This window comes from Vicia villosa, linkage group LG6, assembly GCF_029867415.1.
Source record: "Vicia villosa cultivar HV-30 ecotype Madison, WI linkage group LG6, Vvil1.0, whole genome shotgun sequence".
In the NCBI taxonomy this organism is placed as follows: Eukaryota; Viridiplantae; Streptophyta; class Magnoliopsida; order Fabales; family Fabaceae; genus Vicia; species Vicia villosa.
Genome location: NC_081185.1, coordinates 106005367 through 106031524, shown reverse-complemented (window position 1 = coordinate 106031524; position 26158 = coordinate 106005367). Strand labels below are relative to the sequence as shown.

The window sequence follows — 26158 nt, the reverse complement described above, 5'->3', positions numbered from 1 at the left end:
TTATAAGTTGTTTCTATAAGCTATTTCAAATATTCGCACAGGTGTTTATACTTTATACAAGTATGTAAGCTCAATTAAACCATTCAAACAAACCAAAAACTTATAATCAGCTCACTTTGTGCTAAAGCTGAATTTTGAAAGAACGGCGGCTGCTTGATCAGCACTTAGAAGAAAATAAGGATGCCTCAAAGCAGAAGCGGCCGATAAACGCCTTCTTCTTTCGGAGATAAGCTTTGACGCTAAGTCCCAGCCTCTACCGGAATCACTATCAAGGATTTGGAAGTTAGACTTCATGCGAGTAGAGTCCCTCCATTTGTTCAAATCGTATCTGCATGTTCTCATTTCCATATTGAAATTTTTCAAAGCAGCTTGAGACCTTAAGGTTGGTATTGCCATTTGCAGGAGTACAATTCCAGCAGAGTACATATCAAAGAGATCAGGACTGTTTAACTGCAACAGTAATCATAGAAATCCATTTTAGTACTTACAAAAATAACTTATACATAAGCACTTGTATGATATGCGCTTATGCTATAACCGCCTGTTTATCCAAACAAGACCTATATAAATAGGATAACAGAAATAAAACCTGCCACAAGATTGGTGAAAGTAAAGCTGCAATAGGCTCAGGAGGAAGACTTTGTGTTTCTTGTGGCAGCACATATAGTTCGGGTGGACAGTAATCAGGATCCAAAGGTGTATATTCAGGAACAAAATTTTTTCCGATTCTAAGATCTGTTGCTGCACCGAAATCAATGAGTTTAATCTGTCCTTGTTTTGTAACAACCAAGTTGGAAGGCTTTACATCCCTATGAACAATGCCAGTATCATGAATTTTCTTAAGAGATGTAACGATTTGGCGCATTATTTGCTTGATAATAAGTGTGTTTCTTTTAGAAGATTCTACGCCTTGCAAGACACTTCCGAACACGACGCGCTCTAAGTTTGAAGGGAAGTTTTTATCTGTCATGTAATCACCAAGAGTACGGTCTCCCTGTGATAATATATGGACAAACCTGCAATTAGCGTATAGAATAGTTGGTAATATGAAGCACAGACACCTCGAACAGACGAACACAACAATAACACTAACACAACGACACTGATAATGGTTTGAAAAAATGAATAAATTAAACGTAATCACAGATGTCCGACACAGACACGGATACAGTAACGCCTTTTTTCAATACGTTATAGGAATATTAGGCAGTAAGCACCTCAAACTTCCAAACAAGCCATTTTCCACCTTTTGTGAACTGAGAATTGCTTTTATCTGCTACAAAACTTCCAAGAAACTTGGCACATGTTTCAGGAGCTGCTCTAGAGAGTCTATAATTGAACCACTCCTCAAAATCACCAAATTCTTTAGCCCCTTCAATTCCAACCTTCACCTGCATGTTCCAACAAAGCATGACATTTCCAACAATGAAACAGTTTGGTTAAGAAGCACTGGAGAATCTATGAAAATCTCAACAATACCTTTTTAAGAATGACTTTATCCTTAGAATTAGCATCCATCTTACCTCTTCCATTCTTCCGAATCCTCTCTTTTGCATCCACATTCTTTGTTGCCAAAACCGCTGAATAAACAACACCGAACGACCCTTCGCCTAACTTATCGCCGATCAAGAAATCACTCCTCTTCATGCTTCTCCGTCCAGATAAACTATCCAAAACCAATTGCATTGGAGCCAAAAGGTATGCATCAATGGCACCAAAAAGAACACCTGGTCTTGCAGTTAAGTAAAACCATGTCACCCCAACAAAGAGCAAAATCTCTAACCTTTGCATGTCAGATAAATCCTCACTCACAGCCTGAAACTTATCCAAATAAAAAGTGCTGCTCAATAATATTTCTTTAGGGACGATATCGAAAAATGCATTACACCTTATAGAATGATGGTTGAAATGTTTTGTTAAGAAAGAATTGTTACATGGGGTGGTGAGTTTTAGATGGGAGAAGCAGATTTTGTTATGAGTATGTTGAAGTGTAGTTGTGGCAGAGAGTAGGGAAGACATGGCTGTTGTTTAAGACAAAAGACAACGTTGTTTGTTTCTCTCAGCATAGTTAGTCTTTAGGCCATTTGTTTCTCATTACTTTATCCATCTTTTTCTATAAATTTTCTTGGTTCAAATTTACTTGAAACCTCATCCAAGAAATCCAAATAATCAAAGTGCTCATGATAAAAATTAATATTTTTAAGACACTTCTTTAAAAAATATTTCTAATAAAAATTGCAGCATATTTATGTGATGTATGGTTTTTTTTTCAAGTTCTACAGATTTGTTTGGTGTGTATTAATTAAACTATAGTATGTCTAATCATGTCTAATTATCCCCCTGGTGTTTGCATGTGATAAAAACTTGAGCCATTTGAAGTAAATTGGAGAAATGCTCCATGTCGCATGGCTATTCAATTACCAGGCCATTACATTTTACAAGCATACAGTACTCCTATAACTAAACAAATTGAACCAATTAACTAAATAACACGCATGGTCCGGTTGTAGAAATTTACTAAAACTGGCATTGAGCCTAAAGACCAATAAACTTCTAAGAAGCTAATGTACGAGCAACCCTCATAAGCACAGTGAACATCCGGACATGTCTCGTGCGCAATTATGTTTCGAATAAAATTGGGTGTGACATCATAACAAAATATCGGAAGTTGTAGTTCTTCTTTAAACAACTTAGACTCGAATGAGATGTTTCTCCATGTCTGATCTTTTGATTTATTTGGCATCACTAAGAGTTGAATCAGATGGCAAGAACAGCAATCCGGCATATCAAGCCCCTATTCACATTCTTTCATTCTTTGTGCAGATCAATCACTCACACACCATGTCACTCTAATCTTTTCTTCAACACATGTTTAAGATCAGGAAAAACAAAACTTTTCTCCTTTTCCTTCTCTTTAGGGTTTAAGGTTTTTAGATAAACCACCAAAAACATGATTTAATCGTAGTTAGTAGAAACGGCTGAAGTTGTCAGTTTAGTTAGGTTTTACTCGTTTTTTGTTTGTTTGCCAATTTTTGTTGCTAAACTGTTATCATCCTTGATCGAACTGGATGCAAGTCCAATTCCCAGTTCAACCAGTCAAATTGGTTGGTTTAGCCCAATTTTAATTTCCTTGATTTTTACCGTAAGAAAAAAAAAATTACTTGACTGAGAGTTGAAGCTTGTTTAGAAATAAAGAATTGAGAGTTGAAGCTTGTTTAGAAAATGAATTGAGAAATGAAGATTATTTAAAAATGAACTGAGGGTTGAAGTAACAGATAATGCTATGAAAAATTGTTTAACAGTGCATAAATAACAATTTATTTTCTCCAAATCACAGGTTCTAGCAAAGTCGGCTCAACAATTGTAGAGCCACAAAGGCACATACTACAAAGTTCAAATTAGCTACTAATGAAAAGGCCGAGGAAAATTATTCTTGATGGCAATTCCTATGACAGTGCTTATAAGAAAAAGTGTCATCTTAAACAAATGCAAGAAATGGAGTTTAGCAAGCAGGGCTATTCTGTTGAAGAAAAGAGGCTGCAGGTCTGACATAAGAGAAGTCCTTGAAGGGATTTCCACCATTTGGGCTTGCAGCTGGTGAATCAACAACAGGCATATCAGTCCAGCGCTTCTCAAAGTTTGCAACACAGTACTTTCCGGCTACTTCTGGCCTAAAGCTTGGTTGGATTTCACGTGCATCCAACTTCTTCCAATTGATTGGTTTGAACCACTTGTGCCCTTTAATTTCCGCAAACCCTTTAGCTCCACAACCCAACCGCTTTGGTGCTTCCTTCTGTAGCAGCTGTAACACAGTAGCAAAGTATCAATATGACAAGAATAAGGCTAAATATAATTTGAATCTAGAAAATGATCTCTCACATGTAGAGAAAAAATCTAAAGTAAGTTAACTTTACATTAACGACTAATTGGAAGAGCTTATTTGAGTTCATCTAATATAAGCACTTAAGTGTATGGAATAGTTAATGAAAATAACTTGTGATAGGTTTATTAGCAAGGGTAGAGAAAAAGTTCATCGTGTAGCATGCATTAGTTGTGAAGCTCAAATGAAACCATAATTGTACCAAAACCCTTTGATGTTGTAATAGGTATGCATAAATAAGCGGTTAAGTTTTTAAGGCAAAAAAGTTGTGCAAAGCTTATTATGTTGCAATAATAATATAATCATCAGATGATGATGATGAATTTCATCTAGATAACTAAAGGAAATTATTTGGGGACTAGAGATTACCCCTTTCAACAGTGCATGTGCTTCACTTGACAAATATCCTGGCAGCTTAATCTTATCTTTCACTATCTTCTGCTGAATCTTCTCACGGTTCCCACCACTGAAGGGCGGCTGCAGAGAAGGTGAAACAACAGAAACAATCAATTAGCAACTCCAAAATGGCCTCACGGTTATTCAACTACCTGGCAGTTACATTTTACAAGCATACAGTATTTCTATTACTAAACAAATTGAACCAATTAACTAAATAACATGCATGATCCAGTTTTACTGTTTTAGAAATATCCAACACAAATTAGCATTTAAAAAGATTACAAACCTTCCCAGTGAGCATCTCAAACAGTAAGACGCCTACACTCCACCAATCAGCAGCCTTATCATGGCCCTTGCCAAGAATAATCTCAGGTGCCATGTACTCTAATGTACCACACATCGAATTAGATCTTGTACTTTCTTCAAATTGTTTTGCTAAGCCGAAATCAGTCAACATAACCTAGTAGATGAACCAAAAAAAATCGCAGGTCAGATATGAGATGCACAAAGCAGAGCCAAAAGTCGGAATGCAAAACACGAATGAGGGAGGACAGCAAAGTACATGGCCATCGACATCCATAAGGATATTTTCAGGTTTTAGATCTCTGTGCATTATTCCCTTTGAGTGGAGATGGGAAACTGCAGAAACAATCTCGGCGGCATATATGCGTGCAAGATCCTCTCTACATATTCAAAGATGAACAGAACCAGACATTAATGCTGCAAACTAGAAACAGAAACATTAGACACGAGAACTCAAAGCTAAACTTACCTGAAAAGGCCCTGGTGATATAGCTGAAAGAAGAGATGGCCCCCATTTACAAAATCCAGCACAAGATACAATCTGTATTTTGTCTGAAACAACATGTATCGAACGTGTCAGTTCTATTTCAGAGACTATATTCTTCTGTAAGCCAAATAACAAAGGAAAACCTTTTTTTGCAATTTACTATGAATACAATTACAACAACACCAACAAACCATTAACAAAAGAGGAAAGATACTATCAAATTATTTAACAAATTTGAAAACAAGTACCTGAAAAGAGTATCTAAGTTGCACAACAAAGGGGTGCTCAATCTTTGTCAAAATCTCCCTCTCAGCTTTCATGTATTCGGCATGGTTTTTCTCCATAATCTTATCCTTCCGCATAACCTTCATAGCATATATTTCCGAAGTGCCCTTTTTCCTCACCTGATATACTTTTGCAAACGCACCCTGCCCCACAACCTTCAAAACCTCAAAATCTTCAATGCTAACTCTCTGGATCTCCACGAGGCTCCTGTCTTCATCATTCAAAGATTCCTCATCGATAACCTCTTTGACGTCTTCAATGGTCTCTTCACTAACACTCTCCACTATCTCCAACAAATTGTCCGAGTCAGACTCATGAATGGTGAGCTTACTGAGTTTGAGTGACTGACTAACACAATTAGAAGGACCAACCAGAGAATGCGAACGAGTAACGATAACTTCCGGGTCATCATAAACCAACTCGCTCGATTCATCAACAGAGTCAAAAGAAAAATTATTATTGACTTCAACAGTAAGAGGACCAAAAACATCAGAGAAATCCATCTCAACTTGATCCGTGGTCGCACTACCAGGATCATTAACAGGAAAGAGCAACGGTTTACACATGCCAGCCACACTCATACCAGAAAACTGAGAGGAAACCATTTTTCACCACTTACCAAACAAACGATCTAATCTCTAACGATGCTGATGACCAAACTAATAAAAAACTATACGTTAATCAAACGAACCCTCACTGCAGATGGACTCCTATCAATAGCCTGAATGAGAAGGAAGTTAATGTATGCAAAGGCAGTTCCCAAGAATTTTGGTAGCAAGCAGATCAAAATCCAGCAGAAGAGACCGTTGTTCTTGTTTCCCGAATTACAGGAAACCAAGTATGCTCCAGTGGTTGTTGAACTCATGAAGATCCAAATTGACAATCTATGTTTCAAATCAACCAAAAAAAAAGGAAACAAAATTAAAAACAAAACAACAAACTCAAATTCAATCTAATCATCATCATCATATATAATACCGTAACAGCAGTTTTTATTATTATAAATCACAAATAAAACAATCAACAAAACTAGGGTTTGTTATTATTATTATTATAAATAAACGAAACGGAGAATTGAAAAACCTAATTGAAGATACGAAACAAACTAACCTATACGCTGGGATTAAAAATCGAAACTTTGAAATAAAAAGGAGAGAATTGTGAGAGAAAAAGAGGGTTACCGGGGGAGGTTGCGGGGAGGAGCAACGGTGTTTTGCGAGGAATGTGTTTTTTTAGAGAGAGAAAGTGTGATGCGACTTAAAAGATGTTTGGATGGTTATCTTGTTTGGAGTGAAACGTGGCGAGATGTGAGTGGGTGAATTGGTCATAGTTGATTTTGGGGACTCGCCTTCGCTCTCGTAGTCGTGTGGGATCCGAATATGCTGTTGTTTGTTCTTTTTAATGAGTTTGTTACACTTTGCTTCTTTTTTTTTACGAAAATAATGTGGAGGGAACGTATTGTCCCGAATAATTTGCCAAACAATTTGTGGGAAATTGAAGATTTTTTGTATTACCGAATAAAATATGTTTTTTTCATAATAGAAAAAATACATGTTTTTTACAGTTTATATTCTACATTATTTATTTTAGGGGTCTTTGTTTCATGCATCCTAAATTTATTTTTAGGAACGAAGGTTGAAATATTTTTTATTTTAATGTTTGTTTCAAGTTTTAGTAAATTATGGGCTCGTTTATTTTGGTTTTTTTAAAAAATCACTTTTATAGTGTCAAATAATTTTATGAAAAAAATTTATAAAGAAATTTTTTATAAAAGGTTCAAAAGAAAATTCTTTTTGAATAGTTATTCTTAAAATGTGATTTCAGGTATTTCATCTATTTAGGGAAAAAAAATTGGATATCAAAATTTAAAAAAATCACTTAATTTTAAAGCTATTTCAAATAAATTTTCATAAAAATTATTTTTGAAATACAACTTTTTGAAAAAATTGCGATTTTGCTTAAGTTTTGATCTTCAATAAAGTATGTTTATGTTATAGGATGTCAAAATTACATTTGTTACATTACATTTGTTACACTACATTTAATACACTACATTACATGTTTGTTTTTTTTATAAAAAATTTATGTTATAGAAAAACATTTTTTTTAAGTGTACAAATATATTTGACTAGTATTTTATATATATGAATTGAGAAATAACTTAAAGGACATAAATCAAGTCAATATTGAACAAGTGCAAATTAATATGCTACGAGCCACCCAAATTGAATGCTTGTTTCAGGCGTCCAAAGTTAGTCGCCAATTAGGCTTGAACTTAGTTGTCTAAATCAAGTCACATTCTTTCACTAATATAGTCGACGAGATACATGGCGCGCATGGAATAAGTCAAGGAATGGAGAATAATTGTTTATCCCATAATTGCATAATGGACTCACCTCCTAATCACTCGTCATTAGCCCGAAGAAGGAGAAAACACTCTTTTGCGCCTTAGATCCATGCCTAAATAGTCTCTTATATATATTTCTTTTACAAAAGAGAATGAGATAAAATTTCCTCATAAATACACACAGAACACTTGGGTGAGCTCTCGTTATATTATAAAACCTGAAAAACCCTTAGACAACCCTACACAGCTAGGGGTTGCATCTCATTGTACTTTTTTATCAAGTACAATCGGCGTCCATCGTGGGTCTCTAGTAAAACTAATTTTGGCCACCCTTGTAATCAATGATGTATTCACTGCTCGCCTCCACCATTTTCCCCAATATGGTAAGGTGAATAGCTACTTCAGCCAACAACATCTCCAATGGCGGCCATGAGGCCATAAGATAGATGCAAGTCGCCGTGGATGATTTACGTCGCCACAATTTGAATTTGGAGGATAATGTCCTTAACCTCCAACAACGTCAGCCGAAGTCAGATCGTGTTGAGGAGAGGGAAATCCTTGATCCCTAACCTCTCTTCGAAGACATTTAGGGAGCCAACATATTAAAAACGTCAAGTCACCTCTCACTTGCGAAGTTCGATGGAAAAACACCCCCTAGAACATGTTGCCTACGTCAACACACATATGGTGATCATTGGAGCCTCGGTTTAATGCCTCATACCATTTCCAAGATTACCGACTGACCCCACAAACAAACACGGGTTTTTTCATCATGTTTTATCCTCACTCACGCACTTTCCAGAAAACTTCCTAGAAGGTCACTCGTCCAAATACTAATCAAAGTCAAACACAATTAATTTTGGAGTTCTTATTTATTAGGCTACCGAAAAGAATATGCATCTTGTTAGTATAGGTAGTATTAATCAATCCTTATACGTTTTCCAACATGCAGTCTCATACTTACACATCCTAGGATCCCTCCAATTCTAATATGAATTCGGTTTTTTCCTAGAAGTTGCCAACAACAACTCAATATCATGCAGTGTACCCGTACTCCAAGTGAAATACGCTTAACTATGGAGTTCTTATTTGTTATGCTACTGAAAAGAATATGCACCTTGTTGGTATAGATAGTATCAATCAATCATTATAAGCCTTCCTTAAACTATGCAGTCTCATACCTATACATCCTCATGATCCCTCTCATTCAGGTGTGAATTCGGATTTTTCCTATAAGCTTTTAGGAGCCGCTCATTGTCATGTCTTGTGCACCGGCGACCATTCCCCGCCCTCGTCATCCTCGGGTGTTACACTCAGACTCTTTGAAATGTAAGCTCCCCTTCAACACCTTTAGGGATGCAACATTCCAGTTGAACATGGTCTACCACATTTTTCAATCACTAGTTATCAAGACCCGGTGAATAAGTTGGTCCATTAATTTTCGGGAAGTAGGCTCATAAAGATGACCACCATTAACTGGTCCATTAGGCACGAGTCTTTTTAGCATGCTTTGTCGTTACTCACACAGTTTTCATGAAGCTTCTCAGAAGGTCACCCATCCAAATAATACCCCAAGTGAAACATGCTTAACTATGGAGTTCTTATTTGTTATGCTACTGAAAAGATATGCACCTTGTTGGTATAGATAGTATCAATCAATCCTTAAAAGCCTTCCTTAAACCATGCAGTCTCATATCTATACATCCTCGTGATCCCTCTCATTTCGGTGTGAATTTGAATTTTTCCTAGAAGCTTCTAGGAGCCGCTCATTGTCATGTCTTGTGCACCAGCGACCATTCCCTTCCCTTGTCGTCCTCGGGTGTTACACCCAGACTCTTTGAAATGTAAGTTCCCCTTCAACACCTTTAGGGATGCAACACTCCGGTTGTACATAGGTCTGCCGCATTTGTCAATCACTAGTTATCAAGACCTAGTGAAGAAGTTGGTCCACTAATTTTCAGGAAGCAGGCTCATAAAGATGACCACCATTAACTTATTCAATGTTCGTTAGGAGTCTTCAAAATCTTTAAGGGAGTACCTCACTCGTTTCAACTAGGCGATTATCAAGACCATTCACTTGAACTAGGATATGTTCATGGGAGCTTTGAATAATGGATTAAGGGCTACACACTTCAAGGAATCCCTCACCTAAAAAGCAATCGCTTCCATGGCCGAAGTTGTGACACCCACCGAATGTTACATAAAGGGCAAGGAAAGAAATGTTAAGAAAAAGGAAATAGATGCCAATAAAAGGGTATCTAGAAATCCTGACTCGTCACAACAGCGACGCAGAGGCCATTACACATTGCTTGTTGTCGCTACGCGGGAAAAAAACAACAGAGTCGCCATCGAATATTTATTTATCCCAAATAAGGGAAAGGAAAAATCGAAGAAAACCTCAAGAGGGAAAGAACATGGTCTCGCAACCAAATCTAGGGTAAGGGAGCCAAACTACGAAGACTCTGAATTTCTCATTGCATGGTGAGGATACGTAGGCATAAGGGGAAAGGAAATGCCAGTCGGAGACTCTGTTGTGTCTACTTGTTTTTCGCAGTAGCGACACCTGCCAGGGACGTATAAATTTTCAATTGCAGTGGGAGACCTACGAAAAATTTCATGCCCCTAAACACTCGTCATGAACACGTATGGTTCGACGTTTTTCACACCCATGGCATTCCTTCTTTGCCAACCCCTAACTTTAACATTATGGGACCCGAGCCTATCAGGTGGTGCAAATATCTTAAAGTCAAGGGTTAATACATATATGATTGTTATTGGTTCAAGAAAGAGATTGAGTGCCTCATCAAATAAGGTTACCAGACGAATTCATAACTCAAGGGCGGGATCCCACTGAGAGCCCTAGGTCCAAGAAGAGTAACGAGCCAGATAGAGAATATGATGATACGCTTGTGTGTCTTACCCTTAACAATATAGTAGGAGAGTTCTTTGGGAGCGAAGAAATCAGCTCCGCTTGTAGGAGATATGATCGCCAAGTCATGATTGTAAAAGGTTCGCCTCAAACTTTGATATGGGTGTAAAGGACACTATGGAGTTTGAGATGATATTCTTAGGAAAGGACATTGTTGGAATCCACCCTTGTGATAATGATCCCATGGTCATAACAAGAAAGTGTGTCGATTTGAAAATTAAAAGCGTGTTAATCGACCAAGGGATTTTTCTAGACATTCTTTATAGGGACGCCTTCAAAAGGCTTTGCAAGAACCATACGACCTCGTAGATTTCCAAGGTTCACTAGTTATTTTTTTAGTGAACAAATGCACGTAAAGGGTTATATTATCTTGAAATCGTGTTCGGGTTAGAGGAGAACATGAACATGGTCAAGGTAAGGTACCTAGTGATAGATGCCCCTTCCTTGTATAACATGACATATGGTGGCTTGCTTTCAATCTCTTAGGAGTCTCCTTATCCATGCTATATATGTGTATGAAGTATCTTTTGACCAACTGGCGTGCTAGGGTTATCCAAGGTGAAAAAGGTGAATATGGTCGTGGCCTATATTCAACAGCCAGATGTGTAGGAAGTGAACATTATGGATGTGGATTCAAGATCACATCCTTGAAGGCATGAGTTTACGCCTCTGGAAAGGATGAACTGACCATATTTATCCAATAGATCATGGATGTGTCAGGTAAGGACGTGAGGGCAATGGATTTTATGCCACATTTTGTTTAGTTATGTTATTAGTTGATTATGGAAAGGTGTAAAGTCTTTGTAGGCCTCTCGGTCTGCTTAAAGGTTGCTATATCCCTAACATGTGAGGTATAGTGGCTTTTGCAGGACTGTTGCAAGGCATCAAGATTTCCAAAATGTCCTTTCCTTATGGCTTTGCTTAGAAGTTTGAAGGGGGAAGGGGCTTTGAAAAATAGGAAGGATTGAGTGAGAAGAATAAAAATATTTTGGTTGGGAGGGTGTTTTTCTTTATAACACAAAAACCCCTAATTTGGGGAACTCAAAATTTGTATTGAAGGAGAGTTCTGGAGAACTTACATAAATTTTCCAAATATCTTTTATGTTGTTATAGTATTCTGAAGATTAAAAATACAACAATGATAAACACTATTTTATGATTCTATACAAAATCATTTTTTTAAATGTCAAATATTTTTCTATATTTTCTTAAAAATTCATTTTCGAAAACTTTTCCACCCCATCCCCTTCAAACTCCCAAACAAAGCTTAACATCCCAAACATTTTTCTCTATGTTACTTTCCTCACCCTTTATGTAGCATTATGCATGCATCACTATTTTTGCCATGGAAATAACATGCCCCTAAGTGAGAGATTCGTTAAAATGTTTAGCCCTTAGTTCATTCTAGAAAGCTTCTACAAACATCTATTGATTGGGTTGGGCGAGATATTCTCTCTATGATTATGAAAGGCCTTGGAAATTGTTGAACAAGTAGGTGGTGAAAATCCTCGTGTGCCTACTTGCTCGAAATTGGTGGATAATTTTCCTTACTAGGTCATGATAGCTAATGACTGAGAGTCGTGGCAGACTCATGTACCACCTTAACGTTGCGTCCCTGAAGGTGTTGGAAAGAAGTTAGCATTTTAGGTAATATGATGCTCTAATGATCACCATCTGCGTATTACTGGAGGTGACATACTCATAAAGGTCACTCATTATATCAAAGTTTGCGAGCAATAGTGGCTTAAAACTTTCTGGTACGAGGGATCCTCAAATTTCACTAGAGAGAGGTTAGGGTCTAGAACTTCTGTCTCCTCTTGGGGTTAGCCTCCCATTGGCGCTGCTAGAGGTGAAGAACATTGTTATCCAAAGTCTAATTATGGCGATGCAAATCGTCCATAGCGGCACATATATCCACTATGGCATCCTGGTCGTTGTCGGAGTTGTTGTTGATTGAATTTGCTACACGCTTGTTTACCATATTTGAATGGGGTTGAAGAGGTGGACAACAATTTGACCGTCTAATGCAAGGATATCCCGTGTAAGTTTTATCAAAGCCTCGCGGTGGACGCAAATGTGTACTTTCTTAAAAAGTACAATCACGGTAGCTTTGTACTTGAAGGGATGAATGTGGTGCTTAGGGTTGTTAATGATGCTTAGAGATAGCTCAATAAAGTCCAAAGAAGCTCTGTATAAGTGATTTTAAGGTGAAATGATTTGATTTTCCCCTAAACCCCAAGGATGAGGTATTTATAGAGGCTCAATGTGTCTATGGTTAAGAGTGGTTACCTTCACTCCTCCCTTAGAAACGTTGAGAGTAAGGGAATTATTTCCCACAGATCATGGGGACAACAATTATCCCATTTAACCCTTTCCTTTAACTTGTTATGAGGGGACACATCATCTCCCATGTTTCTAGGCAAATGGGTAGTGAGAGAATTCAGGTGGACTAAAGCCAGCTAGAGAACGACTACTGAAATCCAGACAACCTCATGGCCTATTTCGTGTGGCCCACGACTTCATAGTGAACTCGCCCCTTGCTAGTGTATTCTAACTTCCTTGTATGTGTTGTCCCTTCAATAAGTGATTTTAAGGTGAAATGATTTGATTTTCCTCTAAACCCCCAAGGATGAGGTATTTATAGAGGCTCAATGTGTCTATGGTTAAGAGTGGTTACCTTCACTCCTCCCTTAGAAATGTTGAGAGTAAGGGAGTTATTTCCCACAGATCATAGGGACAACAATTATCCCATTTAACCCTTTCCTTTAACTTGTTATGAGGGGACACATCATCTCCCATGTTTCTAGGCAAATGGGTAGTGAGAGAATTCAGGTGGACTAAAGCCAGCTAGAGAACGACTACTGAAATCCATACAACCTCATGGCCTATTTCGTGTGGCCCACGACTTCATAGTGAACTCGCCCCTTGCTAGTGTATTCTAACTTCCTTGTATGTGTTGTCCCTTCTTAAAGCCTAATACAACTATAACAGTACAAAAGGGTCAAAAACGTTGCATTTACAAAAGATATGGTTCATATACTTAATGCCTTAAGGTTTTAGATAAAGTTGTGACGTCCATCTCTCTCTTTTGAGCATCATTTCCATTGTTGCTCACGACTTCTCTAGACTCTCCAATAACTTTTTCGTGTGTTCGTGTATTTTTCTAAATATATTATTTAGGTCAAATGCATCTCGTCGTCTTTTATATTTTGGTACTTTTTTAAATTTTCAATTTAGACCCTTAAGACACCCTAAGAAAAAGTTGAGTGAGTCTGATGTCAGAGTTAAAGTTCGACCACGCCTTTGCTAACACATAACTTTAAAGGAGCTTTGAAACTATTTTTGAATAATTTTTAAAATTCAAGTGGGGAATTGTTGGAACAAATATGATGAAAACAATGTGTTATGTGTTAAGAATATATGTGTGACTTTGAATTGAGAAACTTTCATTGAGTTCCACATAAGAAATCTTTCACATTTTACAAGTGTTTATAAGGTTGAGATAGTCTCCTGTGGGTATGCCCCAAAAGGTATAAAGGTTTTGTGAACGGATTATGCAATGTCAAAATTTATCACCACACGCACGATTGTCGTTGCTGGCAGGGCAACCAACTATATTTGGACTTGCGACTTGATTTGGTGTTAATATTATTATTTGATATTTGAAACTTATTTTTTTAAAAGAAAATAAAGAAACTCAAAGTTAACACGTCACCCCCATTTCAGACATGTTAGTATTAGGGGTGGGAATAGGCTAGGCTAGGCTAGGCTTTATAAGGCCTGGGCCTGGCCTACGATAAACATATAAGGCTTGAGCCTGGCCTATGGCCTACTATAGGCTCGTTTTTTCAGCCCGGCCTGGCCTTTTCAAAAGCCTGGCTTGGCCTGAAAGCCTATTTAAAAGCCTCTTTCTTATTAATGTTTTTAATTAATTCATATTACTTAAGAAGCCTTATAGGTCGCATATATATGAACATTTAGACCGACCTATTTAGCATTTTTTTCTAATATATATGCATATATAGATCAATCTATTTAATAATTTTTCGAATATATATATGCATATATAGGCCAACCTATTTAGACTAATTTTAATATATATGAAAATATAGGCCGGCCTACAAGGCTTTATAGGCTTTTTTAATAGCCTAGGTCTGGCCTATTTTATTAAATAGGCTTTTAAAAAAGCCCAAGCCTGACCTTTTTATCAAATAGGTCCGGCCTGGCCTGGCCTTACGTAGGCTAGGCTATAGGCCCCTGTAGGCCGGCCTGGCCTATTCCCACCCCTAGTTAGTATGCGTTTGACAGACTAACATGTGTTGTGCACACACTTGTCTGTCCTCCATTTTTTCATCTTTTCATTTGTTTCCTAACAATCAAATAATTAGAGTTGTCCGCTCATGGATCGATATCCATTATACATAGTGAGATTCATTTAATTATCTACTTACATCAAAATTTCTAAAATTTCTCTCAACGATTGTCAATCACTGTTGCGGAAGATCAAACCGTAATCATTTCTATCAAATTCAGCGTTAATTACCGCCAAACAATTATGTAATTTCGGGAGTTGTTTTATCCTAAAAATTTCATGATTGATCATCTATTTGCACAATTTTAACTAGTGTGAAACTTGTTAAAGAAAGTAAACTTGTACAAAATCAACTCACTTTATTATGCCTTGAAGTTTCATGCAACACAAGGTATCCTGATTCCTGCCTATGCACACCAAGTGCTCAGTTCTGTGCTCTCTCACTCACAATGACTGACTTTCTCCCTATAAATCCACTTTCCATTTCAGCCGCAGACTCTCCATGCTTCCCCTTTCTCAATCCTTCAACCAGAACCCAACTCAACCCAATTTCCCTTTCCCCCTTCTCTCCCAAACTCTCCAAAACCACCTATGCTAACAAGAGCATTTTCGCAGCGTTGAGCTCCAGGTCCAACGGAAAACCAGGCCCACCATCAAAAGGTCGTAGCTTTTACCAAGAACTTCAATTTGACGACACAGAGGAGAACGATATTGGGTTGGAGTTGGAAAGAAACCCCCTTGATGAGAATTCGTCCAAAGAAACTGACGGGTATATCCCACTTGATGATAAGGGAAGTGGAAAGAGTGATAAGGAATTGCTGGAAAACGATTTGATTCGGGTTGAAGGAGATGATGGGGTTGATTTGAGAAAAGATGAAAAAGTTGAGAAATTTGGTGGTAATCTTAGATTAAGGAAAGGTAAACAAGTGATTAGACGGTCCAATTTGTTGGCCAAGCAAGTGATCAGCATTCAATCTGCTCTTAGTTTGGGATTTGTCTCCCAGCTTTGGGTGGACACTACCTCTGTAAGATAATAGCTATTTGTTTGTTTTTATGAAATTATGATGGTATGTGTTTCTGGGACTGATGGGTTTATCTGCTTAATTGATTCGTTTGGTGAATTTCATTTTCAGTGGATTGTGTTGTTTGTTGAGGTTAGGTCAAACTTGCTTTCCGGGGATTCAGAAAAATTCCTTCTTGAGGATATTAGTCAGGTAAAATTATAAGCTATTATGGAGAGCTTATGGCAATAAGCTGAAAACTGCTTATGGACATGTGTTAAGTTGTTTCTATAAGCTCTTCCGAATAGTTTCACAAGTGTTTTTTGCTAATCCAAACAGGCTATTGAGTGTTTTGCATGTTCCTTTGTTAGGTTGGGGATGTTGTTCTTGTCCCGGATGAAAGTGTGATAGACGATGGATATACAATGAATGGATTGGAGACTCTGGTATGTTTTACTGTTTATTGTGACTTAATCTTGTGAGTTATTATTTTTTTTATATGGTTTATCGGAGGATTTCATGTAGTTTGTGAGAATATGCATAAAAAGTCTTCTCTAATATCATTATTAGATTAAGCTCAAACTTTGATTTGTTACCGAAACAATGTAAGATAGTTATGTTTTGTGCAAAACTAAAATCATGCCTTGTAGGAAAGTATCATATTGCTCAAAGTATCAGGGTTTATAGTGCCACGGAATTTTCTTCCTGTGGTTTGTGAATTATATGAACATAATATTCGATTTGGTCTGCAACTGTTTCCCTGTAATGGACCGTGTCACAGGCTGTGCAATATCGAAATCACTCTCGAAGAGAATGTCTAAATGCTTTATTTTTCTACCTTCTCATTTTTACTTGAATAGAATCAGGACTTGTTTGGGGTAGAAAGAACTCAAAGATATCGATGATAAGACCCTGACATAGTCAACAATAGTTTTCTTTTTTACTCTTAGGAACATGATCTGAAATCGGCTTAACCCTTTTCTAGACCCCACCATTGTTGGAGTTTTATGTAACTTAGTTGCCCAATGTGAGAGGAAATAAAATAACAAATTAACCGGCATGACAGTAATTTCTTTTCTGATACTTAGAGTGCTTCTCTATACTGTGCAACTTGAATGAATTTTTCATTTGACTTTCCTGCTAGGTTGCTTGAAATCATGATTTTTTTCATGTTGTAAATGATATTTGATTCGATTACTTACAAGTAAATTAAGATACATTACTTGTTCTGACCAGTTATATTCTATCCATATGAAAATCGTAAAGTGAGCTCTTGTGAAAATTATGATTTTCCAAACTTCTATGATATTTCATATCAACCATCTGTTTCACTGTTTTCAGTCATAGCAAGTGTTTCCATGTATTGTTTGGGCATCAATCTTGGCTACATTACCATTTCTCTCAAATTTCATACAAATTAGAAGATATCTTAATTCGTTTGTGTATTTGCTAGGTTGGGTACAGAGTTGTAACACCCTCTCTACGAAATATCGGAAAGGTGATTATATCTTTCTCGCCCCATAACGCATACTAATATATACTGGTTTATTAATCTCTATTCATATAATTATTGAAACCTTAACTCTTAGGTACGAGGCTACAATTTCAGCATCAACTCTGGCGCTGTTGAAGAACTTGAGATAGACTCATTTGGACTATCCATCATTCCATCGAGTTTGGTAAGTGGTTTCTTCGTTGTACAGTCATTGGTAATACAACATTTATTCTTCAGTACTTATATATCCATTTATTCATTTTAGGTGAGTACCTACTCTTTGATGGTTGAGGATATACTGGAAGTGGTATCCGATGCAGTTGTTGTACATGAAGCCGCAGCTTTACGAATACAAAGGCTTTCAAAGGTAAACTTTGGTTCATAAAAAAAACTGTCAAATGCCAGGTTTCAGTTGCTTCTGTCATTTTCATCTGAAATAGTTGATGCCATCTTTCTAGAACCATTATTTTCATTTTTAATTCTGTAAGATTTATAAAACATCTTATTTGCCTTCACCAGGGTTTTTTGGGCAACCAGAATGTGGGAATCTCAGTGGATGATATCGATGATTATGAATCTGAGCAACGTGCGACATATGGTAGAGTTTCAAGAAGAAAGAAAAGTTTTGGAAGAAAGAAAGCCAATCCAAGAGATTGGGATAATAATGAAGATAACTGGGAGCTTCCTATGGACTATCTCTAATCTCACCTGCATTTATATATACCCAAGCTATGGTAATGTAGTTCTCATTTTCTTTTGAGAAATATATTCCCTACTTGAAAGCCAAAAAGAAAGAAAAAAGTTCCATACTCATAAATTTCATATAGAGATCACATTTTATTGGAAAGAATGGAGTTTCAATAAGCCTATTAGAAATGCTAGTAGTTTCGTATAAAAAAAGAAAATGAAATGCTAGTAGTCTTTTTTCTTAATGGTAACAAGCTCTCTTTTGTATAGTTTATTTTATTTTCTTGAATTTATTTTGTTTTTAAATTTATTTTAGTTTTTGTCCTTTACTTGTATTGTATCGCCTATTCCGTGGTGAATAATGTGAATTCTTTTTTCAAATAACAATAATTTTCTAATTAAATACCTAAATAACCAATATTTTGAAATAATTACTCAAATAATCAGGTTTAATCAAGTTTGGAGTGTGTCATAAGAGTGGACGTCATCCCATATGGCGGCTCCGATGTGCATTTTTTAAGAGGACACATCATGGACCATGGCGTCTATGTGCATTTTTTAAGAGCACACGTCATGGACCATGGCGTCTATGTGCATTTTTTAAGAGCACACATCATGGACCATGGCGTCTATGTGCAGTTGAAAACCAAGGCGCTGCCCCATATAATGCCTATGTGCAATGTGTGTGCATAGGAGCCATATGAGATGACTCCTATGTGTTATGACATTTTTTATAAATAAAATCCTTATTCTCTATCATTATTCACACATCTTCCCACTTTCTCTCTCATTTCTTCTTCATGACTTCTAACCCTATTTTTAAAAGGGATGAGTATATTCATTTCTCTGATGTGAAACTCTCGATTAAAATAAAATTTTAGAACATCCATTCCATGGACCATCTCAAAAGGTCCTTGATCCGCTGGTTAGGCTGAGAGTTCGATGATGGTGAAATCATCAGAAGAATTCAGAGGCTTAGAACGATCACCTCAATTGTCACCAGAGAACCAGAACGTTGATGGGGATGAAGTAAAAAATGACAATGATGTATGTGTTATGATGTATGGATCAAATGATATTGCTTTGACGGTTGTGATATCTTAGATATTTTGTTGTGCTAAGTAATTTTATTTATTGTCTGTGTTGTTGTTTTAGTCTTGTTTGCGTTTGCTTAGTTGTAACAAATATGTTTAAGGAATAAATAAAGTTCAGATGATTTCTAAAAATATATTACAAAGAGTGCATACAATTATTAGGTGGCGGAGCTTGTTCCATGATTGGGATAATTATTTCGACTGTGTCCGACCTGAAGACATATATTACACTTCCTTTCCGTTTTTTCAATCGCATCCATTTCGGTTCTAATACGCATGCTATTAGGCGACCCCTTTTCTTCCTTCGCATTTTGTCATTGTGCTAAACTACCTACCATTCATACGCAGGCCAGTAATTCTCTTTTGCTATTATTGGAAATGCATTGCTGTATACGCCGATCAAGGTTTCAATCTTGTAAATGGGAGATAGCAGTGTTAAGGCATCATGGTAAGCATATGAACATGCCGCTATGACATGGGAGCAAGGCATGCGAAAGACTTGAAAATTTTCACAGTCGCACCAACCATATGGTAGTAGGACCCGATACTCTTGTCTTGGTAGCCCCTCATTGTAGTCAATTGTTTCTTTGACACTGAAAATGCGGTTAAAATGGTCGAAACTTTTAACCTGATGAGTGTTGGCTTTAGTAGTTTCTTCCTTCATAAATTTCATGCAGCTTTCATTGAAAAACTGCCATGATTGTAACACTGCACTCCACCTTTCACCTCGTTTTGCGAAGAGTGAAGCCATCCTAAAATAGGCTGATCTCATCAATGCGGTTATGGGAAGGTTTCTGATGCCTTTTAAAACACCTTTCATCGATTCCACAAGATTTTGTCATGTGGCCCCATCGTTATCCGTTGTCGTATGCCTTTGTCCACTTCTCTTTGGCAAGATTATCATCCCACCTGCCTGTATCCGGATTTGACAATCTGATATGGCGGCGATAGTGTTGGAATGATGGTTGAGTTAATGCATAACTCGTGTTCTCAACAGTTTTCTGAAGAATCTTGTCTTTGATCTCCCGCATGAAATTTTGTGCAGTATGCGTAGAAGAGGGGTCGTACCAACTGTTAGTCAGATTGTTATATGCACTCTCAATCGAAGCATGCATGTCGGAAATTAAACAGAGACCATATTAGGGAGCAACGTGTATTCAAAGATTCTTGAGAAAGAAACTCCAACCACCAGCAGTTCTCCTTCGACCAGAGCAAAGGCAATAGGAAAAATATTATTGTTTCCATCTTGTGCGACTGCCATCAGTAGCGTTCCTTTATATTTCTCGTACAACCAAGTTTCATCTATTTGAATACAGTATGCAAATGCAAATCCTCTTGTGCAAAGGTTGAAACGCCCATAACAGTCGATGGAATATACCATTTCCATGGACACACGTTCCATTCGGGGCCTACGTCGGAAGTGTCTCCATAATAGAAACAGTTCCAGGAGCATATGTGTGAAGCGCATCCAAGAAGCGCAAAAGTTGTTTGTATGAATCCTCCCAGTTTTCCTATATAAGTTCAATCGCCTTTGTCCTCGCTAACCACACCATTCTGTACGAGGGAGTATAATTGTAAGCTATAACGATATGGCAGATTATCATACTCACCTTCAATGACAGATTATTGCTTACTAGAGGTAATATTTCTTGGCATATAAGATCATAACTTACTTTACGATGATCTTGAGACATATTGGTGGTAACACAAGTGTGGTATTGAGAAATAGAACCTATCACCCCATGAATTACTTCTCTTCCTGTATGATGTTGTCAGACTAAATAAACACTCCACATTTGTACACAGAATTTTGTACCTCTCCATATGTGATCTACTTTAAAGTCCACAAAGTTTAACATGTAAAACTTTTTTATAGCTCGCACACAATATATTTTGCAACGAAATTTTTCTTCCACTTTTAACTATTTATCGGATTGCATATATGAGTTGTAGAAAATATCTGATGATGGCTCATCCCTATCCAAGTTCAAGTTTTTCATGTGCGTAGGCGGTGTGTACACATGAGCGATAGGTAATAGACCTTGTTCGTCGTCTTCAAAACCATCGTTCACCATGTGATCAACTTCCAGCTCTGGTTGTTCTTCTTCTTCATCAACGACGTCGACCTCGACTTGTTCGTCGACAACAGGATCAATAACTTGTGACTCAATTGTCTATGATAGTTGAGGTTGTTGCAGGGTAATGTACAACTCTATACAGTCGTACCTAGAATATTCATGATTACAAAATATATTTTGAAGATATTCGTCATCTTGAACCTCAACCTGAAAAAACTTGACTAGAAAATTTGTGACACATGACCACATTTAAGCTTCGTCTTTAATCTCTTTTTGAAATATGAGAAATTTACTTTTCTATTTAAACAAAAACGAGTATTTTCAGTGTTTCGAAATAGAAATCCGACCATATCACATTGGTATGTCTCACCATTGATATGAGCATTGATAACATATTGTGGGGCATAGGCTGTTTTGTTGAGTGAATTCTTAGTTGTTTTGGAATTTGATTTGTATGCAGAAACCATTTGAGTTTGTCTCCAACAAGTTCCATCTCATGACTCTAGAGATTGCTGATTAAGCTTTCTAGACTTATCTTTTTTAAGTCTCTAGCTTCTTGTATGACAGTTACCTTTGGTCTGCATTTGGCAAGAAGACTCCTAAGGATCTTCTTGACATGATTAATAGTAGTATAACTCTTGTTCAGAATTTGAAAACCAGATATAAGAACTTGAAACCTTGAGAACATGGTTTCAATTTCTTCATCTTCCTTCATCTTGAACAATTCATATTGTTAAACCAAAAGATTTGCCTTAGGATATTTAACTTGTTGATTACCTTCATAATGGTATAAAGAGACTCCAAAATAGTCTTGAAAGTAGATTTGTTAAGAATCTTGAGATAATCAAACTGAGGTAGAGCATCTACCAAGATTCCTCTTACTTTATGATGTTTTCTATAAATCTTTTTCTGAGCAGGTGTAATATGTTTTATGTCAGCCACCAAGCCCATTCCATCTACTTCAATGTCCATGCCATCTTCAAGAATATCCCATAACTCATCATCAAGACTTATGATGTGAGTATACATTTTACTTTTCCATCATTCAAACTCAATATAATCTCCAATAAATGTTGAAGGTTTAGAAGTATAATTGTTTCTTTCAAAAGCACTATAGTCAAAGGGCACAACATTTGAAGGTGAGGGAGAGGTTTCTGGTCCTTCAAGTATGTTTTTCTCTCAGGATGTTTTTTGTACCACTATTAAGTGTTAAAGCGCAAATTGTGCTCTGATGCCAACTGAAGGTAAGAAAAACACAAAAAGGGGGGTTGCACTGTGTTTTCTTTTTCTCCTTTTCCCTTAATAAAATCTCTTGACAGATTTTGAATGCAAGATCATAATCTGATCATAGTATGAAGAGTAGCAGAAGATAAATCAATTAAGAGCCAACCAGAGAAGAGAGAAAGAGAGACACAAACAATTATTCTGACTCCTCCCATATAAGAGTAGTCCAGTTCCCTTGCAGTTCCAAGGGATTTTCACTATAACCAAATCCGATTACAAATTGCTCAAGCACATAGACAAGAGACCTCCAATGCTCAAGTATATAAGTAAGAGATTTCCAATGCTCAAACACACAAATAAGAGACTTCAATGCTCAAGCACACAAGCAAGAGACTTATATATGCTCAAGAACACAAGCAAGAGACTTCAAGCTCAAGCACATAAGTAATAAACTTTAATGCTCAAGCATGGAAGCAAGAGACTTATGACTCCATAACAAACAATTAATAGATTGTGATAAACTACTTTTAATATACAATTAGAAGTGTACACAGAATACAACACAAAAAGACTCTAAGACTTAGATATTTCTAGAATATACAAGAGTTAATAAATCACAAGTGAAGCTTATGCAGTTGTTTTGATAGAGTAACGACTCTTTGTTTGTCAAGGCACAATGTTGTCTTAATCTCTTCAAATCTCCAGCTTCTTATATAGATAAGAAAAAGAGTCGTTGGAGAGATTACACAAGAAAGTCTTTGAGAGAAGCATCATCAGATCTGTTGCAAAGCTTTCTAATAGGGTTAATACCGTTGCAATACCATTCGAAACTCCTTTGCTACAAAAGGAATTATCAATTACAATTCTTCAGGCTTCTGGAGAATTCTTCTAATTCTTCACGTGATTAGAAGAAGAAAAATTAACCTCAGAGTCTGATAGTGACTTGTCAGTCTTTCTTGATCTTTGAGCTTTGATTGGCTTCAAGTTCTGATCCTTCATAAGACATATCTCAACTTCTAATCCTTCATAAGACATATCTCAGCTTCCGATCCTTCAGATTCTGAGTCTTTAGAGGTTGACTTGATATTTAGATGTTGACCTAATCAGCGTTTGTGATCTTCAGATGATGACTTGATTAGAAGCTAACCTTTTTCAGAAGTTGATTCTTCAGAATCTGCAACTTTAAACTTATATTTGAAATGCAGTTTTAGAACTAATTTTGAATCATTTTAGTCTATATTCCTGCACACTTGAACAAACATTACTATACTCAATTGTTCTTTAAATACTTTGTTATCATCAAAATCCAATGGATATGGTATAAGCCAATTTTATTTCAACATCTCTCTCTCTCTCCTCTTTGTGAAATGAACTGTTTTTCTTGTGTTTGTTCAAGAAACTCTCTATCTCACAGCGTTGCTCCGTTCTTTAAGGCGGTTGTCACAATAGTTAACTTATTAATTTATATAAGTACTACTTAAAAATAATTGATAGTTCGTTAGGAATATGAACTAATTTGTTAAGTTGTTATTGATAGTTTGATTAAGTGGATTTTTGTTAAAATAATAAGGATAAAAATGGAAGAAAAATGATTAGCTATAAGTTAAAATACTATTTGAAATAGCGTCTAGAAAATGAGGTATAAACTCGTAAAATAAACTATAAATTTGTGATGAAAAGACTGTTACCAAACATATAAGTTATAAACTCAAAAATATGTAATATCAAATAGAGTCTTAGTAAAATTAAAATACATTTGAAAATTTTACGGTATTTTTTATTTTAATATTATGTCTCTATTATATTTTTTAAAGAATTTTCTAACTATCCTAAAAGATATAGTATAAATAAGGATAAGAAAATATAAATGAACAGGTTTAGGGTGATTCAGTGATTGGGACTCGGCCGCTTATTATTCAGGGAAAAAAAAATAGTAGAATGGTTTGTTGGCAGTTAATTAATTAACAACACTCGAATCATACTTTAAAAAAACACTTGAATCAGTTAAAGTGAATAAAAAATTCTTTTTAATTTTTTAACAATTAAAGTGAATAACCACAACACCAAACAAATTCAGAATTTTTTTTTTGAATATCAAGTTTTTTAAAAATTTTTTCAAAAATAACCAAGTTTTCAAAAAAATTACAAAAATGTCAGTTTTTTGCTAAATACACCACGTTGTCGCCAGGGGGGTGGCGACAACACTCAACCCAATACATACTCGCCAGTGGGCCTGGCGCCTTCCTTTTAAAATTAGGTGTTGTCGCCACCCCCCTGGCGACAACACCCCCCCTTATTTTTTTTTTCATTTTTTTTATGTTATTTATTTTCTTTAATATATTTTCTCCTGAATTTTTTTATAGTTTTTTTTTCAACTATTTTTTCAACATTATTTTTTTATATAATTTTTTCGGTAATTTTTTTTCCATGGTGGCGACAACACCCCCCCTTATTTTTTTTTTCATTTTTTTATGTTATTTATTTTCTTTAATATATTTTCTCCTGAATTTTTTTATAGTTTTTTTTTCAACTATTTTTTCAACATTATTTTTTAATATAATTTTTTCGGTAATTTTTTTTCCATGGGTGCATCCATTATTTTTTTGGTAATGTTTTCTGTGTTGTTGTAACCCATAAAATCTATGAAAAATGTTCATTCCATTGAAATAGTAAATTACAAATATCATCGAAACTAAAAACTATGTTGGGGAGCTAGATCCACGATTGGGACATTTGGTCCTATTATGTCCTACCTCACGACATATACTACACTTCCTCTGCATTTTTTCAGTTACGTCCATCTCGGTTCTAATACGCCTGCTGTTTGGTCGACCGCTTTTATTCCGACGCATTAAATCGTTATGCCAAACTGTTTCCCCCTCGTACACAGGCCAATATGCTTCCATTGCTACCACCGGAAAGTAATTGTCGTATACGTTGAGCAACGTTGATACCTTGTAAATTTCTGATACCAAAGATAATGCATCAAAGTGAGTATGTGAACATGCTGCAAGGACATGGGAGCAAGGCATGCGATATGCTTGAAATTGGCCACAGTCGCACCATCGATCTGGGATATTGACGCGATACTGTTGTCGTGGAAGTCCCTGGTTGTGGTCAATTGTTTCCTTTACGCTGAAGGTGTGGCCATGACGGTCGAACTCGGTCACTCGGTGAGTGTTACCCTTGGCAGATTCCTGTTGTATATATTTCATACACACATCGCTGTAGACCTGTTGTGTTTGTAACACTGAATTCCACCGCTTACCTCTTGTGGCGAACAGAGTTGCCATCCGAAAATACGTAGCACTAACCAAGGCAGTTACAGGTAGGTTTCGAATGCCTTTGAAAACCCCGTTCATTGATTCCACAAGATTTGTAGTCATGTGACCCCACCTAGCCCCATCGTCGTATGACCTAGTCCATCTCGCTCTGTCAATGCTGTCAATCCACCTCCCTGCATCTGGATTTGTCAACGCTATTTCTCGGCGGTAGTATTGAAATCCAGGTTGGTTTAAGGCATACCCCGCGTTCACCAAGTGGTTCTTCAAAAATTTATCCTTGATCTCTCTCATAAAATTCTGTGCTATATGCCTAATACAGTAGACATGCTTAGAGGGAGGGTTGTGCCAACCAT

The 26158-nt window shown here is 36.6% G+C and overlaps 3 protein-coding genes across 3 annotated transcripts; 1 reads left to right on the top strand and 2 right to left on the bottom strand.

Annotated features, from left to right (window-relative positions):
- Position 1: 1 nt before the first annotated feature.
- On the bottom strand, positions 2 to 2089 carry LOC131609474 (serine/threonine-protein kinase STN8, chloroplastic-like). Its single transcript, XM_058881169.1, has 4 exons — positions 1480 to 2089; positions 1218 to 1391; positions 590 to 994; positions 2 to 450 (listed from the first exon to the last, which is right to left on the bottom strand). Exons 1-4 carry the CDS (start codon positions 2017 to 2019, stop codon positions 112 to 114), a joined length of 1458 nt encoding a protein of 485 aa, XP_058737152.1. The 5' UTR covers positions 2020 to 2089; the 3' UTR covers positions 2 to 111.
- Positions 2090 to 3291: 1202 nt separating this feature from the next.
- LOC131609475 (serine/threonine-protein kinase AtPK2/AtPK19-like) lies at positions 3292 to 6692 on the bottom strand. Its single transcript, XM_058881170.1, has 7 exons — positions 6536 to 6692; positions 5318 to 6238; positions 5052 to 5134; positions 4842 to 4962; positions 4566 to 4739; positions 4250 to 4357; positions 3292 to 3802 (listed from the first exon to the last, which is right to left on the bottom strand). Exons 2-7 carry the CDS (start codon positions 5957 to 5959, stop codon positions 3503 to 3505), a joined length of 1428 nt encoding a protein of 475 aa, XP_058737153.1. The 5' UTR covers positions 5960 to 6238; positions 6536 to 6692; the 3' UTR covers positions 3292 to 3502.
- An 8608-nt stretch (positions 6693 to 15300) lies between these two features.
- Positions 15301 to 18370, top strand: LOC131609473 (uncharacterized). The gene is made up of 7 exons (XM_058881168.1): positions 15301 to 15967; positions 16076 to 16156; positions 16315 to 16389; positions 17397 to 17441; positions 17533 to 17622; positions 17704 to 17805; positions 17958 to 18370. Exons 1-7 carry the CDS (start codon positions 15392 to 15394, stop codon positions 18138 to 18140), a joined length of 1152 nt encoding a protein of 383 aa, XP_058737151.1. The 5' UTR covers positions 15301 to 15391; the 3' UTR covers positions 18141 to 18370.
- The last annotated feature ends 7788 nt before the right edge of the window (positions 18371 to 26158 follow it).

Excerpts from the sequence above, each read along its gene's own strand:
- LOC131609474 (XM_058881169.1), bottom strand. The coding sequence starts at position 2,019 with ATGTCTTCCCTACTCTCTGCCACAACTACACTTCAACATACTCATAAC. Across the intron at positions 995-1,217 it reads GGCTTGTTTGGAAGTTTGAG|GGAGACCGTACTCTTGGTGA; the intron begins GTGCTTACTGCC and ends ATATTATCACAG. Across the intron at positions 451-589 it reads TTTCACCAATCTTGTGGCAG|TTAAACAGTCCTGATCTCTT; the intron begins GTTTTATTTCTG and ends TTACTGTTGCAG.
- LOC131609475 (XM_058881170.1), bottom strand. The coding sequence starts at position 5,959 with ATGGTTTCCTCTCAGTTTTCTGGTATGAGTGTGGCTGGCATGTGTAAA. Across the intron at positions 4,963-5,051 it reads TATCACCAGGGCCTTTTCAG|AGAGGATCTTGCACGCATAT; the intron begins GTAAGTTTAGCT and ends TTGAATATGTAG. Across the intron at positions 4,358-4,565 it reads TTGAGATGCTCACTGGGAAG|CCGCCCTTCAGTGGTGGGAA; the intron begins GTTTGTAATCTT and ends CCTTCTCTGCAG.
- LOC131609473 (XM_058881168.1), top strand. The coding sequence starts at position 15,392 with ATGACTGACTTTCTCCCTATAAATCCACTTTCCATTTCAGCCGCAGAC. Across the intron at positions 16,390-17,396 it reads TGAATGGATTGGAGACTCTG|GTTGGGTACAGAGTTGTAAC; the intron begins GTATGTTTTACT and ends TGTATTTGCTAG. Across the intron at positions 17,806-17,957 it reads GAATACAAAGGCTTTCAAAG|GGTTTTTTGGGCAACCAGAA; the intron begins GTAAACTTTGGT and ends TGCCTTCACCAG.